The 15,818-nt window shown below is 48.0% G+C and overlaps 1 protein-coding gene across 4 annotated transcripts in view; it reads right to left on the bottom strand.

Moving 5' to 3' along the window:
• The window catches only part of SLC5A11 (solute carrier family 5 member 11), a 38,101-nt gene that overhangs the window by 8,337 nt on the left and 13,946 nt on the right, over positions 1 to 15,818 (bottom strand). For 3 of the 4 annotated variants that reach the window (XM_032396271.1, XM_032396270.1, XM_032396272.1), the window contains 6 exons: positions 15,015 to 15,074; positions 14,236 to 14,340; positions 12,946 to 13,051; positions 10,338 to 10,418; positions 8,189 to 8,394; positions 3,410 to 3,545 (listed from right to left, as the gene is read on the bottom strand). In XM_032396271.1, coding sequence (XP_032252162.1) covers positions 3,410 to 3,545; positions 8,189 to 8,394; positions 10,338 to 10,418; positions 12,946 to 13,051; positions 14,236 to 14,340; positions 15,015 to 15,074 — 694 coding nt within the window. The remainder of the gene's footprint in view (positions 1 to 3,409; positions 3,546 to 8,188; positions 8,395 to 10,337; positions 10,419 to 12,945; positions 13,052 to 14,235; positions 14,341 to 15,014; positions 15,075 to 15,818) is intronic. The other variant, XM_032396273.1, reaches the window with a different exon arrangement.

Here is a 15,818-nt window from a genome sequence, read left to right as displayed (position 1 = left end):
TATTGTAAGGACAAGTAAATTTGAGGCCCAGAAAGGTGAAAAGGCTTCCCCAAATCAAACAGCTAGTAAATATCATGGATAGGTCTCATACCCTTAATGTATTCCAGAGCTCAGGTGGGGATGATTGGGTTTGTAAATGGGTACATTTCTAGACTTGTGTTTTACTGTTTTTGAGGGTGGTTTTGCTTCTCTCTTAATTTCCGCTATGGTTCCTTTCAAAGTGTGTACCATTTATCAGATGGATAAGTGGAAGAAGGTGTTGTCCAGGCTCATTATAGCTCAGTATTAGAGCATCCTTTTGGGTGGTGTCTGGACCCAATTGAAGATTCAGGGGGAACTGGCAGAGCAGACATAGAGGGAGACATGGAAACAGGAAGGTAGAGTGGCTTGGCCTGGAGCCTAGCACTTTAGGCAAGGGCTTCTCAGTCTTTTGGGGAGCTTATTAAATTGCTGGGCCTCAACCTCAAGAGATTCTGATTCAGCAGGTCTTGGACAAGGCCTGAAAGTTTGCATTTCTTTTTTTTTTTTAATTTAAATTCAATTAGCCAAGGTATAATACATCATTGGTTTTTGATATAATGTTCAGTGATTCATCAGTTCAGTGTAACACCCAGTGCTCATCATATCATGTGCCCTCTTTAATGCCCATCACCCAGTTACCCCATCCCCCCACCCACCTCCCTTTCTGCAACCCTCAGTTTGTTTCCTGGAGTCTCATATGGTTTGTCTCCCTCTCTGATTTCTTCCCATTCAATTTCCCCCCACTACCTCATGTCCTCTGCACTATTCCTTATATTCCACATATGAGTGAAACCATATAATTACGTTTTTCTGATTGACTTATTTCACTTAGCATAATACCCTCCAGTTCCATCCACGTTGATGTGAATGGTAGATATTCATCCTTTCTGATGGCTGAGTAATATTCCATTGTATATATGAACCACATCTTCTTTATCCATTCATCCACTGAAGTACATCTTGGCTTAGCATTTCTAACAAGTTCCAAGGTGACATCGATGCTACTGGACTGGGGACCACACTTTGAGAAGAACTTGTCCAGGCCTTCAAACACACCATGCCCACCTCACCCTCTCCACCCTACTTCACTCTCAAATTCCTTTCACTTATTGTTAGTACCATATGCTAGAGTGTTTTGATTTATATCTTATCTTGCTTTTTCATGAGTACCATACTCATCTGTTACATTAAAAAGTCCTTAGGGACATAGAGCATGGCATTATGTTTCACTTAATCATGATTGTTGATTGACATGATCGTTGGCTGTTAAGAATGATGGTCAAGGTCTTACTATTGATCTTCCAGACACCTACCCAAAGCTTAAGGTGTAATTTGCTAAGAGAGACAATAACATCATTAAGAGCTGGGCTTTGGAGGCAGATGCACCCGGGTTCCAATTCCAGCTCACACAGCACTAGCCAGGTTAATTTCTAGCAAGTCACTTGACCTAGGAGGTGTCTAGATTGCTCTTCCTTATGCCCCACATCAAACCCATCATTAATCTTGTTGGATCCACTCTGAAATGTATTTTGAAACCACCCAGGGTGCTTGGGTGGCTCAGTTGGTTAGGTGTCTGACTCGTGATTTCAGCTTAGGTCTCAGATCTTAGGGTCATGAGATGGAGCCCCACGTCAGGCTCTGTGCTGGGCATGGAGCCTGCTTAAGATTCTCTCTCTGTCTCTCTCTCCCTCTGCCCTTCCCCCCAAAAAAGAAAAAAAAAAAAACGACCCATATGGATCAACTGTTGCCTCATCCTCCTCACAGAGGCCATCCCTGGAAACCCTATCAAAAGAAACCCCACAAAGCATTCCCTGATGTCTCCCTGTGCCTTTTACTCACAGCTCTCAACACAATCAATGGCTCACAGCTCTCAACATAATCAATGAATGTCTCATTTACTTATTTCCTTATCTTTCTGTGTCTCCTCCACCACTAGAATGTGAGCCCCACCAACGGCAGGGATACTGTTTGTCTTGTTCACTTATGGATCCCCAGGGTCTCCCAGAATAAGGCCTGGCAGATCATTGGCTCTCAGAATCTTTGATGGACACATGGAAGAATAAATGAGTGGATGAACTTCAGTTTCTTCATCTGTAAATGAAAAGAGCCCTAACAGTACCTACCTCATAAGGTTGTTTTGAGGAATAAATGAGATAATACATAAAATAAGAGTAAACACTTCTATAGTGCTTACCTCGTGCCGAGAACTGCTTTAAGCCTCATGAAGGATTATCCCCATTTTATGAGTGAGGGAACAGAGGCAAGTGGCTTTCCAAGGTCACACCGCTAGGAAGTGGCAGAGCCAGGATTCTGGCTGCAACATTCAAATCAGAGTCCATATTCAGAAAGACCACACTCTGTAAGACTCTTAGCATGATGAATGTAGGTTGTTTAAAGCTACGTTCTTTGTTCATATGTCAAGCCTTACCCAAAAGCTGTGTATTTTCCATCAAGTCACCACAAATCCCAAATCCCAGTTCACTCTGACCTGGCTTTTCCCAAGTCTTGTGCACCTTCCCTGGAACCAGGACCAGTGACTCTGGGTTCTTCATGCCCTCTGCGCTGGAGGAGCGGGAAGCCCAGAGTCTAGCACCATGTAGAGCTCCCCCCCCCCCCCGCCCCCTTCCTTCCCCAGCTTTTTGCTCCTAAGGCTTATTGTCCTAAATTATTTTGACAAAACTTCTAGGCCATCCTACCCTTTCTTTACCTGTGCATGACATTGTGTAGGATAAAACGCAGGGGAGGGAGCACTCTACCTTACCCTCCCCTTTGAGTTAATAACAGCCTTGGTGGGTACGGGAGGAAAGCTCAGTGATTCGGAATAAAGGAGCTTTCTTCCCTACAGATCAGCACTTCCTGACATCATGGTGACTCCCAATAACACCCTCCCCCCAGTCCTGTTTATCCACACAGTGCAAATCTCATCACTTTACCACATTAAAAAAAAAATCTAAGGCAAATATTCTAGAGGCTTTGACATCCCTGGTTTTTGTTATGTACGCCCAAAGGGGTTCCACTGGGCCAAACTAACCAAACCATTGAGCTGAAATACTAAAAAGCACAACAGGAACTCTCACATTAGTCTTTAAGAAAATGACATCTGGAACCACAAGATCTTAGCCTGTAGTTTGTGGCTTCAAAAAAAAATTCATTTGAGGCAAGGCCCCAAATGGGTCTCCCCTCTACTGGCCTGGGACATCTACTAGACACTCCTGTTGAAGCCCTGTTAGGAAACAGGAGAGAGTCAGATGTCTGGATAGAGATGCCTCAGCCAAATCACTCTGCAGGGACTCCAGTCCCAATCTCTGATGGCAGTCACATGTTTAGAACACTTCACAGGGTCTGCAACTCAAAGACAGATGATCTCTTCTCCCCACTGTCTTCTCACCTGGGAAGAGGACACGACTGACCATTCCAGGGAACACCATCATGAAAAGAGGCAGCACCTTCAGGTAGGCAGCCATCAGAGAGCCTCCTTTGGCATGGGACAGGTTCTTGGCAGCCAGAGACCGCTGAACGATCACCTGGAAAACAGTGGGGTGGTTGGAGGCTGAAGTGGCTAAGTGTGCAAAGCTTCTTGGTAGGCATCGCAGACTTGGGATCTTGGTTTGTCTAGCTTCTCTTTGAGGAAACATCACTTTCCTATTCCCAATCCCTGTGGTCCAGTTGAGGAAGCTAAGAACCCCATTCCATCCCCTCCCTACTCCTTTATCCTGGGGCTGGACCTGGCCAATTCGATTTCTACATAGAGTTTCTCCACTTCTCTGGCTACCATGATCAGTTGAGGAAAAGTATGAATCCAAGGTGGGCCAGTTACAACTTCCCACAGAACTTCTTCCTAGAAGAGGCAAAGGAAAGAACCTACAGCCTCCATTAGAATTGCCAACTATGAGAGGACCTTAGACCACTGGCTGCACCTCCACCATCATATTGGGAAAGATTCTTTAAAATTCAAGTTATCTTGGGGTGCCTGGGTGGCTCAGTTGTTTGAGCATCTGCCCTCAGCTCAGATCATGATCCCCGAGTCCTGGGATCGAGCCCCACATCAGGCTCCCTGCTCAATGGGGAGTCTGCTTTTCCCTCTCTCTCTGCCCCTCCCCTCACTCATGCTCTCTCAAATAAAATCTTTAAAAATGTATATCACATAATTAAAAAAAAAAAAAAAAACCTTATCTACTCAAAAGGAATAACTTGTTCCAGAGTGTTTTCTGAGTAGGAGAGTGGTCCCCCAAAATCCTCCTCCAGCCTTCAGATTGAATCGACATGAGCCCAGAACTTTCTCTCCTATTTTTTTCGGCTTTGAGTCTTGAAGCATCTGCAGAAGCTACAGAGGCCTTGTTGAGTTACCAGAGCCTTTACAAGCCGGTTCAGTAACTATGGACAAAGGGAATGAAATGTCACATCATTACCACTGCTGTGACGAGCAGGACAAAGTTGGGATTCTTCCCAGTTTTTGTGACAGTGGGCATTAATGGGGTAGTCTTCCTAGAGTGTCCTGCTCCTTCTTTTGAAACCCACGCCCTGTCTACATGGCTACACTCTCATCTTGGGCACAGCTGCCTAATCCAGGGGTAGGCACCTGACCCATGCTAGACCCTTCTATAGCAGTTTTGGACTGGGACTTAGGGAGTTCCCAGCTTCTTTCCTATTGGTCTGCAGTGAGAGGCAACAGTTATAGGCGATAAAGATGGATGAGGGAGAGGGAAACCAGAATATGTTCCAGTAGTTTCTGAAGGCTCGTTCAACTTCCTGTTCGTATTCCATGAGCTAATATATCCCCCATCCTTTCTCTGAGGTAGTTTCAATTTGATTTTTTTTTTTTTTTTTTTGGTCACTTGCAACCAAGTGTACCCTGACAGGCATAAATTATATTTGTTTGGATGCCATAAAGTGAAAGGCTCTAAAATGTAGGATTGGCTTATATGAGGAAAAGTGGGGAGCATGGAGGCCCTCAATCCAGAGCTGGGAAGTTAACCATCCTTGTTTAGAAGTTGGTTTAATGGGGGCGCCTGGGTGGCGCAGTCAGTTGAGCATCTGACTCTTGGTTTCGGCTCAGGTCGTGATCTCAGGGTTGTGAGATCGAGCCCTGCGTTGGGCTCCCTGCTCAGTGCAGAGTCTGCTTGAGTTTCTCTCTCTCCCTCTCCCTCTGCCCCTCCCCACCTCATGCTCTCTCTCTCTCTCTCTCTCCCTCTCAAATCAATAAGTAAATCTTTAAAAAAATTTATAGAATTTGGTTTAACTGTTATGTTATTTTTTAGAACTCCAGATATATACCTACTGAGGTTTTCTAGAACACTTTACTTCTTTTAAAAATTTTTTTAAAGATTTTATTTATTTACTTGACAGAGAGAGAGCACAAGCAGGGAGAGCAGCAGAGAGAGAGGGAGAAGCAGGCTTTCAGCCGAGCAGGGAGCCCAATGCAGGGATCATGGGATCATGACCCGAGCCGAAGGCAGACGCTTAACCTACTAAGCCACCCAGGCAGCCTTCTAGAACACTTTAGAATGTGGTAGTAAAATGTGAGGATATCAGGGTCTATAGAATACGTCTGGTTGCTTCAGTAAGGTGCCCAAAGAGGCACCCAGGCTTTAATCCTAGCCCGTCCCTCTGGAAGCTGAGAGGAGAGCATTTATAGCTTTGGAAAACAAAGCCCTTTCTACTAGAGATCCAAAACTGTGACCAAAAAGAATTCTGGCTTTAATTCCCGTGAAGTGGAGAATACAAACATCAATTTAAGAAGCAGCTGAGTAAGTCTGAAAAGATCTGTGTTCCTTGAAAACCCACAAGCCTGGGGGGAAGGGGATCCCCCTGTAGGATAACCCCCAGGCCCGAGTAATGGAACCACAGTTCAGAGGGATGGTATGAAAAGGAATTAATTCATGTAGAATGGTTAGACCAGGGACTGGCCACAGCACAACAGTAGTAAACGTTTAAGTGCCATTACGATTGTCCGTTGTTACTTATCTTTTCAGTCTCGACCCAGGAAGATCTGGAATATTCTCTGTCAGCGAATCACAAATGCTTAGTTTTGCCTTTCTCCTGCTCTAAAATTAGCCTAAGGGCTCCTGGGTGGCTCTGTCAGTTGAGCCTCCAGCTCTTGACTTCGGCTCAGGTCATGATCTCAGGGTTGTGAGATCGAGCCCCGTGTGGGGCTCCGTGGTGAGCGCAGAGTCTGCTTGAGATTCTCTCAACCTCTCCCGCTGCATCTCCCCCCGCACACGCGTGCCCGTGAGCTCTCTCTCCCCCTCTAATAAATAATAAAATCTTAAAATTAGCCTAGATATAGGGCTGGCAAAGCTCTACGTTCCCTAGGGCAGGACCAGCACAATGAAGCAATGCAGTCTCGGGACTCCGCAGAACCCAGGTCAGCGGCTACACCATGTGATCAAGAGGGCTTGGGTTTCTAGGCCCTCTTGCCCTGCCTGGCGTTTGGAAGGAGACTGAGTCCTCTGTGACTAAGTCCCCAGGCTCCTGAACAACGCGGGTGGGTTGGAGGTAGGTTTCACAGGGTGCATGCTGGAATTCCAGCTAAGAAGGGCTTGGGGCATCTCAAGGAAATATTTGTACAAATTCAGAAGTATCAGTTGGTGGTGAGCTGTGTCAAGAGCACTAACATAAACCATCGCAAAAATGTAAATGTTTTTAATGGTTTATTAACTGTCCCTGTGACCAAAGGATTATGGCCAAATTCCTCATGCTTCCCTCTTCCGTAACCATTAGTAACCACACTGTTAGTAAGGAAACAAGGAAACAAGATGTTAGTATTCCAATGCCCCCAGAACTTGATTCCAGGCCTGTGACGTTTAAAGCCCATGCTATTAGCCTAGATCTTGTACTGTGTCCCAAAGTCTCTCCTACCTGAGATTTGCTTGGGATGGGGGAGGAGATTTGCCAAGGATAGTCTCGCCTTAAAGGGACATGTGTATTGTGCCCACCACTGCCCGGGTGTAGAGGAACTCTGGCCCATGGGGGGAACTGGGCTCTGTTCTTGGCATGGTCACCTGCATAAGTTCAGTTGCCCTACTCCGTGATGGTTACTTTAAACTTCCATCAGCCCTGGGGCACCTGTGTGGTTCCATTGGTTAAGTGTCTGCCTTCGGCTCAGGTCATGGTCCCAGGGTCCTGGGATCGAGCCCTGCGTCTGGCTCCCTGCTCAGCGGGGAGCCTGCTTCTCCCTCTCCCTCTGCCCCTCCCCCTGCTCGTGCTCTCTCTCTCTCAAATGAATAAATAAAATCTTTAAAAAAAATAAATAAACTGCATTCCCACCTTCTTAACCCCTCTTTCCCTACCCTGCTTTAAAAAAAAATTGCATTTATCATTTTTAAATATTCCACATAATTTACTTATTGTCTGTCTACCCCCCACTAGAAGAAGGTGAGCTCCAGGAGAGAAGAGAGCCCTGTCTGATGTGTGTACTCATGATTTCCAAGTGTCTAGTACACAGAGGGCACCCAGTGAGTATTTGTTGATAAATGATACCCGATATCAATTTTAAACTCCATTTAAAATGTATCATCTCAGGGCGCCTGGGTGGCTCAGTCGTTAAGCGTCTGCCTTCGGCTCAGGTCATGATCCCGGGGTCCTGGGATCGAGTCCCACATCGGGCTCCCTGCTCAGCGGGAAGCCTGCTTCTCCCTCTCCCACTCCCCCTGCTTGTGTTCCTGCTCTCACTATCTCTCTCTCTGTCAAATAAATAAAATAAAATCTTTAAAAAAAAAAAAAATAAAATAAAATAAAATAAAATAAAATGTATCATCTCAGGCACCTGGATGGCTCAGTCATTAAGCGTCTGCCTTCTGCTCAGGTCATGATCTCAAGGTAGTGAAATCAAGCCTGGCATCGGGCTCTGCGCTGAGCAGAATCTGCTTGAGATTGTCTCCCTCTGCCCCTCCCTCTGCTCTCTCTCTCTCTCAAAATAATTAAGTAAATCTTTAAAAACAAACAAAAAACAGTTCCCCTTTGCAAATATTAGTAGCCCTGGATTTGCCATTACATGAGCAAGCTCAAGAAGTAAAATAATGTAGAGCAGTAGGAAAGAAGGAGTAGTCGAGCTTGCGGGGGAGGGGGGGAAGCAAACAAGAGAAGAGATGGAGGAAACCAGCCCAGCCTCCAGCCCCCCAAGCAAAGAAGCGTCCTGGAGGGCGCTCCCTCATCAGGTGCCCTGTACCTGATCCGTGCACCAGTACCAGAGGGATGGAATGGACATTCCAAGTAGGATCCCGGGCCACGGGAGATCAGATGTCAGGGGGTCTCGGAAAATATGGAAGGCATCTTCTCGGGGCAGCCCGCAGCTATTGTTCTCACTCCGGTTGCTCGCCACGGCCAAGAAGTACTTCTCCTTCAGGCCTTCCATCCCACCAACTGCAGCAAAACCTAAAACGCAGAGGAAACCCAAATTTGCCAGAAACTCAGAGCAATCCATGGGGAGTGGTCAGGGGATGGCTGGATGGGTGACATCCTACTTCGAGCAGCGCTAACAAAGAAAGTTAGTCACCTTAAAGGTTCTCGGCCTTGTTTTTATGCCTTTGGTGGTGATTATGTATTGCTTCTCAGAATATTAATAACCAATGCATAATACAAAATACATAGGATTATAAAGGAAAACAGATATAGTGACGGCAATCATCAAAACACAAAAACTGTGGCTTAGTAGTTATTTGCTCCATTAAACAGTAAGACCGAGCAGCAGGTCTAATAACTATTCATTTATTTTTAAGTACTCTCTATGCCCAGCATGGGGCTCGAACTCACAACCCTGAGATCAAGTGTCACACACTCCACCAACTGAGCCAGCCAGGCTCCCCTGTAATAACAATTTGGTTTCTGTTCTCTTTTTTAAAGATTTTTATTTATCTGACACAGAGAGATAGTGAGAGAGCGCACAAGCAGGGGGAGTGGCAGGCAGAGGGAGAGGGAGAAGCAGACTCCCCACTGAGCAAGGAGCCCAATGCGGGGGGAGCCCGATGCGGGGGGAGCCCGATGGGGAGCCTGATGCAGGGCTCGATCCCAGGACCCTGGGATCACAACCTGAGCAAACGGCAGATACTTAACCGACTGAGCCACCCAAGCAGCCCTTAAGATTTTTTTAAAGTAATGTCTACACCCAATGTGGGGCTTGAACTCACAACCCCAAGATCAAGAGTCGAATGCTCTTCCAACTGAGCCAGCCAGATGCTCCAAAAGGCTTTTTTTCTTCTTTTTAATCACTCTAAAAGATAATCTACTGTCTAAAGCAAAACTTGTAGCAGGGCATCGGGGTTTAGGGCATGTGTAAATGTATGATAACGATAACACAGAAGATGGGAGGGAGCATCTGGGAGTGTAATATTGTAAGCTTCTTAAAGGATACATGAAGCAGTAGGATAATATTAGAAGGAAGACTGAGATGAACATTGTAAACTTTAGGGCCAACACCAAAATAATTTTTATTTATTTATTTTTTTAAAGATTTTATTTATTTATTTGACAGAGAGAGACAGCGAGAGAGGGAACACAAGCAGGGAGAGTGGGAGAGGGAGAAGCAGGCTTCCCGCTGAGCAGTGAGCCCGATGCGGGGCTCGATCCCAGGACCCTGGGATCATGACCTGAGCCGAAGGCAGACGCTTAACCAACTGAGCCACCCAGGCGCCCCACCAAAATAATTTTTAAAAGAAGAAAAATGGAACCAGAGGACATTTGGAACAAATGGACAACAGCTGACAGGATGGTAGGTTTTAATCATCCCTATCAATCAGTACATAAATGTAATTGACCCATAGATAGAAATCGTCAGATTGGATAAAACAGTAAGACCCAACTATATGATGTCGACAAGAAACCCACTTAAAATATAAAGAATAGGAAATATATACATATATATATGTATAAACACATATCTATGTTTATAAAGACATAGATAGGTTCAAAGTAAAATGATAGAGAAGTATATACCACTCAGGGGCACCTGGGTGGCTCAGTCGCTTAAGAGGCTGACTCTTGATTTCAGCTCAGGTCATGATCTTGGGGTCGTGGGATGGAGCCCCACATGGGGCTTCTCACTCAGCAGGGGGTCTGCTGGAGATTCTCTCTTCTTCTGCCCTCCCCTCCCCCTTCCTCTAAAATAAATAAATCTTAAAAAAACACAAAACAAAACAATAAGTTTCCATAAGCCCAGTTCTCTTCCAGCTAAAAGAACCATGTCTCAAGCAAATCACCCATGACTGGAATGCCCCCGTGGTATGCTTTTGACCCTGGGCTTGCTGATCACAGTGACGAAAGCAGACGTCCCTGAGAGAAGGGGTTGTCATCCACCCAAGTGACCCTGGGGCCCCACTTACTGTAGCCCATCAGGATGAGCGCTCCTATAAGCATGATCAGGGTCTGCAGGGCATCCGTGTAGATCACAGCGGCCAGGCCACCTGGGGGTGGGGGTGGGGATAAGCACCGAGGTGAGGGTCGGGTACCATGGTGGAGAGGAGTTACCCTGGGGAGCAGACAGAACCTGCAAGTTCAAGCCCTGCCTGAGGAGATTTCTCAGTGTTGTTTGCAAAGATGGCCACAGTATCACCTTCCTGAGCGCATGCACATTTTGCACTGTGGTTTTGCTGCTCCTTCCATGTTGAGATGAAGCTGATTTCTCTACCTCTTAACAAGGAGCTTGGCCAGATGGCTTGCTTTGACCAGCAGAACATGGCGGGAGTGATACTATGCAGCTCGAAGCCTAAGCCTCAAGGGCCCAGAAGCTTCTGCTCTTGCTCTCATGTTGTCCTGAGACCACCGTGCTTCTTTAAGAAGCCCATGCTCGCCTCCCAGAGGGTGATGGTTCACACGGGGTGGGGGGAAGCCCAGCTGAGAGCCCATGCCAACCACCAGCCGCCTGAGTGAGGCCACCTTGCCCCAGGCAGCCGTTCCAGATGTCATCAACCTCCTGTTCTTGATGGAGCCCGGTGAGATCTGATCATGGCCATATAATTAATGGCAGCAAGTCTGCCGGCACCTGGACAGGGCAATCTTTCCAGTCTCTTCTCTGTACTATACCTCCCTCTTCCTTCTTCCCAAAGGGGAAAGAGATGCTTCTCTGATATGAGCACGTTTACTAGTGGGCAAAGTCGGTGTGCAATAAAAAACGTGCATAGAGGGGCGCCTGGGTGATTCAGTCGGTTAAGCCACTGCCTTCGGCTCAGGTCATGATCCCAGGGTCCTGGGGTCGAGTCCTGCATCAGGCTCCCTGCTCCCTCTGCCTGCTACTCTCCCTGCCTTATGCTCTCTCTGTGACAATAAATAAATAAAATCTTAAAAAAAACCCAAAACCGTGCACAGAGCTGTGGCGTTCTACTCTGATTCTCCCTCCTTGCCAGCGGGAACAGGGCCCCGTCACAAACGCGGAGAGAGGCCCGGGGTCCGTTCTGGCCCCAGCCCTCTGCTGCAATTAGCCGGCCTGAGCGCAGCGAGGTCCTGCCACTAAAAGCCAGCATCATCTCTACACTGACGAGTGTGAGCATTTATCATGCGCCTGGCACTGGGTTCAGTGTTTTATTCAATTGTTCACCAAATCTCTGGTGAGCGCCCCGCCCAGCTCTACGTGGTAGGGAAAGAGAGGCAAACAAAACAGCATGTCCCCGGTCCTCAGAGAGATCAGTGTAATGGGGACAGAGACCCCCAAACAAGGAAACACAAAGATAAACCGGCTATTGCCGCTCGCCCTTCTCTTTCCCTGGGCTCCAGGCACAGGGCCTCCGTGAGTGCCGACCCCCCCTGAGATCCTTCGGGGGGTCTTTGCATATGTTTGATTTAGTCGCTTTTCCGCGTAGAGCCTCCAGTGGAGATCCACGGCACTTAGAACAAAATCCAGGCGCATTTTGTCTCCTGCGAGGCGCTGGCGGCTGGTCTTTCTCCCTCATTAGGGCTGCTCTACCACACAGTGCCCGGCCTTGCATCCCTCTCTGGCTTGTGGGAACGGCCCCCGGAGCTGAGCGGGACGCGGCCTGAACCACCATTTGCTCGCTCAGCGTCAGCCAGAGTGACCGCCCTTTTGTTTCCCAAACCAGCATGTTCTCATCCTAAGAGTCTTTACATGTACCCTCTGCCTGGACTTCCCTTCCCCTGCACTTCTCCTTAGAGCTTCCTTCGTATCATTTAAATGTGGTTCAAACATCACCTTAGAAAGGCCTTCCCTGAACATTCTATGTGAAAAAACAAAACAAAACCTCCTTATCCCATCACTCCCCGTCTTGCCCTGCTTAAACTTCATTCAGAGCACTTATCAGATTATACTAATATATCCTGATATACCATGATATACCAAGAAATATCTTCATTTCCTTGTTCGTTGTCTGTCTCCCCATTAAAATATAAAGTCCTTTCGGGTAAAGGTTTTGTCTGTTTTGTTTACTGCTCTGCCCCATTCCTAGCACGATGTCTCGCACATGCTAGGTAATATACAGATATATTTGCGGAATGGATTATATTACACCAAGAGGAGGCAGACAAGGGTGAAGCTGGAGCAGAATGAAGATAAAAAGGCAAATATTCCAAACCAGATACTTGTCCCGGCCCTACTATAGGCCAGTCTCTCTCCTACAATGCAGCTCTGATGGGGAAAGAGGAGGCTGCCTGACCCCAAGCTCAGAATTAGGGCCGCTTACCATCTAGCTTTACAGGGTGCATGTGAATAAACATGCACTGATAGTTCTCAGTAAATAGTTCTTCAATAAACAAATGGGAAATAGCTTGATGCGGTTGTGGTGCATTTTTAAATCCTCCTTCTAATTGGGAAACCCTCTTCCTTTGGACAATGGCTAAGAGAAATCACCTTGTCTGGGGTCGTGGAGTGAGGTGTAATAAATGAATGGTTTTAACACATGGGAACATCAGAAGATGGGCCAGGAAAAGACTGGGGGGTGGTGGGCCACAGTCTCTCAAGCATCACCCCTTGTTCAGACACACCTGCAACAGTGTACAGAGCCGTGACGGCCAACAGCCCAACTATGGCCAGGTAGAGATCGAGGTGCAGAGACTGCTGGATAAAGATGGCGCCTGCATACATGTCCACCTGGGGAGACAGGAAGTTGACGGATGAATGAAAGGAGGGACATTTTCAGCACAGGCTCCGCTAAGCTTGGATTCTGGCAAACATGGAAGAGTTCTCTACTGCCCTTTCTTCAACCACCTCTTCCCAGATCAGGGTTCTCCAACTGGAGCCCTGTGGGCTGTTACATTTGACACCCATTCACTGGGCTAATACAACAACCTCCTCAGTGGTCTTCTTGCTTCTACTTTTGGTCTTCCACCCTCCACCCTCAACACTGCAACCTTTATCAAATACTGTCATGATCAAACATCCTTCTCCTGCTCATTAAAATTCTTCAGTGCCCCCCCTCCATGGCCCCCATGATAACGTCTACATAAATACGTTAGAATTGCATGCCAGGCTCCACAGTCTGCTCGCCCCTTGGCCTCATTTCCTTCACTCCCTTCACATTCCCTGCTTCCCTAACAAGCCCTGCCCATCCATCTGGAATGCCAGTCCCCCTCTCCCCAGTTGGTAATCATCCTCGGTCATAACTTACCCTGTGAAAGCTTCCCCACATCTATAGCTTCCCACCAGACTGAAAGGCAGAGTTCTGAAAGGATGTTGTCATCGAACGTCTGTCTTTCAAGCCTGCAGCTGGTGTAGAGTCCATTATTGTTGTTTGGATTGAATGGAATTTCTCTGCACCGCCCCCCCCCCCACTTGGGGCAAGCTCTCCCCAGCCCCAGCTGGAAGCGGAGACAGCATCGGCGCGAGTCAGGCCAGCTGAGCACACGTGCCTGGAGGCTGCAATGCATCTGCTCTTGGCCTCTTTCTGGAGATCTGCCCATCCAACCAAAGGCCAGGGTGGGGCAGGCCCGATGGGCCTCAGCACACCTGATGAATACCTGATGACTGCCTGATCCCAGGAGGAAGAGAAGAGCCCCCCACCAAGGCCTGGCAGGGCTCTCAAAGAGTCCTGTTGTGCGACCTGCACCATCCTGACATGTTGCCAAAGCAGGAGTGGAAAGAGGTGTCCTTCCCTCCACCTTTTCTCCCAACTTCCTCTCCCCATGCTTACCCTCTTCCCCCACCCCTCCCATCCTCCAAGCTCCCTGAAGCCTGCCCAAGGAGAGGAAATGCATGGGCAGGACACACTACCAATGGCTGTAATCAATCTTCTCACCAGGCTGTAGGGACGTGGCCAGGCTGTGTCCCCGCCTTACCGAGATCTTGGTGAAGATGTAAATGAACAGGTAGAGCACAGCCAGGATGACGGGGATCCTGTTGCCACCAAAGCGTTTCCTTAGGTATTCTGGCATCGTGGTGACCTGGGGGCCAGAGCTGAGCTGTCACCACCCACCTGATTTGGGGCAAATGGCCTCAGGGCACTGGCCCTTCCCCTCCCCTCCCCCTTCCTCTCCAAACTCAGCAGCACTGACGGTCTTCTTAATCATAGACTTAAGAAGGGAGGAGAAAATGGGGGCAGAGGGGTGGCTCAGTCTGTTAAGCATCTGCCTTTGGCTCAGGTCATGATCCCAGCATCCTGGGATCGAGTCTTGAGTCGGGCTCCCTGCTCAGAGGGGACCCTGCTTCTCCTTCTGCCCTTCCCCCTGCTTGTGCTCACTCTCTCTTTCTCTCAAATAAATAAAATCTTAAAAAAAAAAAAAAAGGAAGAAGAAGGAAGGAGGAAACAGGGGCAGAGGAGTGGGGTGTGGAGGAACTGGGGTTCTGTGCGGGCGGATATACGCACCTATCACTGTGTGAGGCATTGAAAAAAATGTTTCTGAAACATTTGAAACATCTGAAAGCCTGTGCCCATCTTCATCATGGGTCAGGAGGTGGGAGGTGCTGAGGACAGGGCTCCCCGGTCTCGCCTGTGCAGCATCCTTCACCATGCAAGGAGCTCCCAGGGACTGGCTAACGGATGTCCTCAGGTGGGAGGGAGGGAACTCGAGGGTGCCCCTCCCCAATGGTCTCCCCATCCCAGAGCACCCTGACTCACCTGCCCAGCTATGTAGATGGGGAGGAAGATCCAGGCCAACATCAACACAGAGAACAGGCCCTGCCCGAGAAAACAGAGTCAGGACTCAGCTCCCACCTACATCGAGGTGCTGATTTGGATTTCCCTCTGCACTTGGAGGTCACCTGGCCTGGCTCCGTCTTGGGTTCAGTACCTCATCCTCCCTGGGCTATCATATTCCCACACTGATAATGGGAGAAGGGGAAGAAGGAGGGAAGCGTGGAAATAGAAGCTTTCCTGTGACTCCTCATTCAGTGTCCCCCAAAACCTCGTGTCGTCCCCCTTCATCCAGGCGTGGGCCCTCCCTCGTTGAGCCAGGATGGGCTCCCTAAGTGAACCCCAACATACAGTAATATGCATAGTGTACTTAAGTGTGCGGCACAGAATGAGCATTTTAAAAATGTTAGTCACTGGGGCGCCTGGGTGGCTCAGTTGGTTAAGCGACTGCCTTCAGCTCAGGTCATGATCCTGGAGTCCCTGGATCGAGTCCCGCATCGGGCTCCCTGCTCAGCGGGGAGTCTGCTTCTCCCTCTGACCCTCCCCCGTCTCATGTGCTTTCTCTCTCTCATTCTCTCTCTCTCTCAAATAAATAAAATCTTTAAAAAAAAAAAAAAATGTTAGTCACTAAGGGGCCGGCTCAGTGGGTGAAGTGAGTCACTCTCGAGCTCGGGGTAGTGAGTTCGAGCCCCACGCTGGGCATGGAGATGACTTAAAAATAAATAAATAAATAAAGCTTGTTTTTAAAAAAAACTGTTAGTCGCTGTGAAGACGAAACTCACTACTAAG

The sequence above is a fragment of the Phoca vitulina genome, unplaced genomic scaffold, assembly GCF_004348235.1.
Source record: "Phoca vitulina isolate PV1807 unplaced genomic scaffold, GSC_HSeal_1.0 scaffold90, whole genome shotgun sequence".
Lineage (NCBI taxonomy): Eukaryota > Metazoa > Chordata > Mammalia > Carnivora > Phocidae > Phoca > Phoca vitulina.
This window is presented reverse-complemented; position numbering and strand designations above follow the sequence as displayed.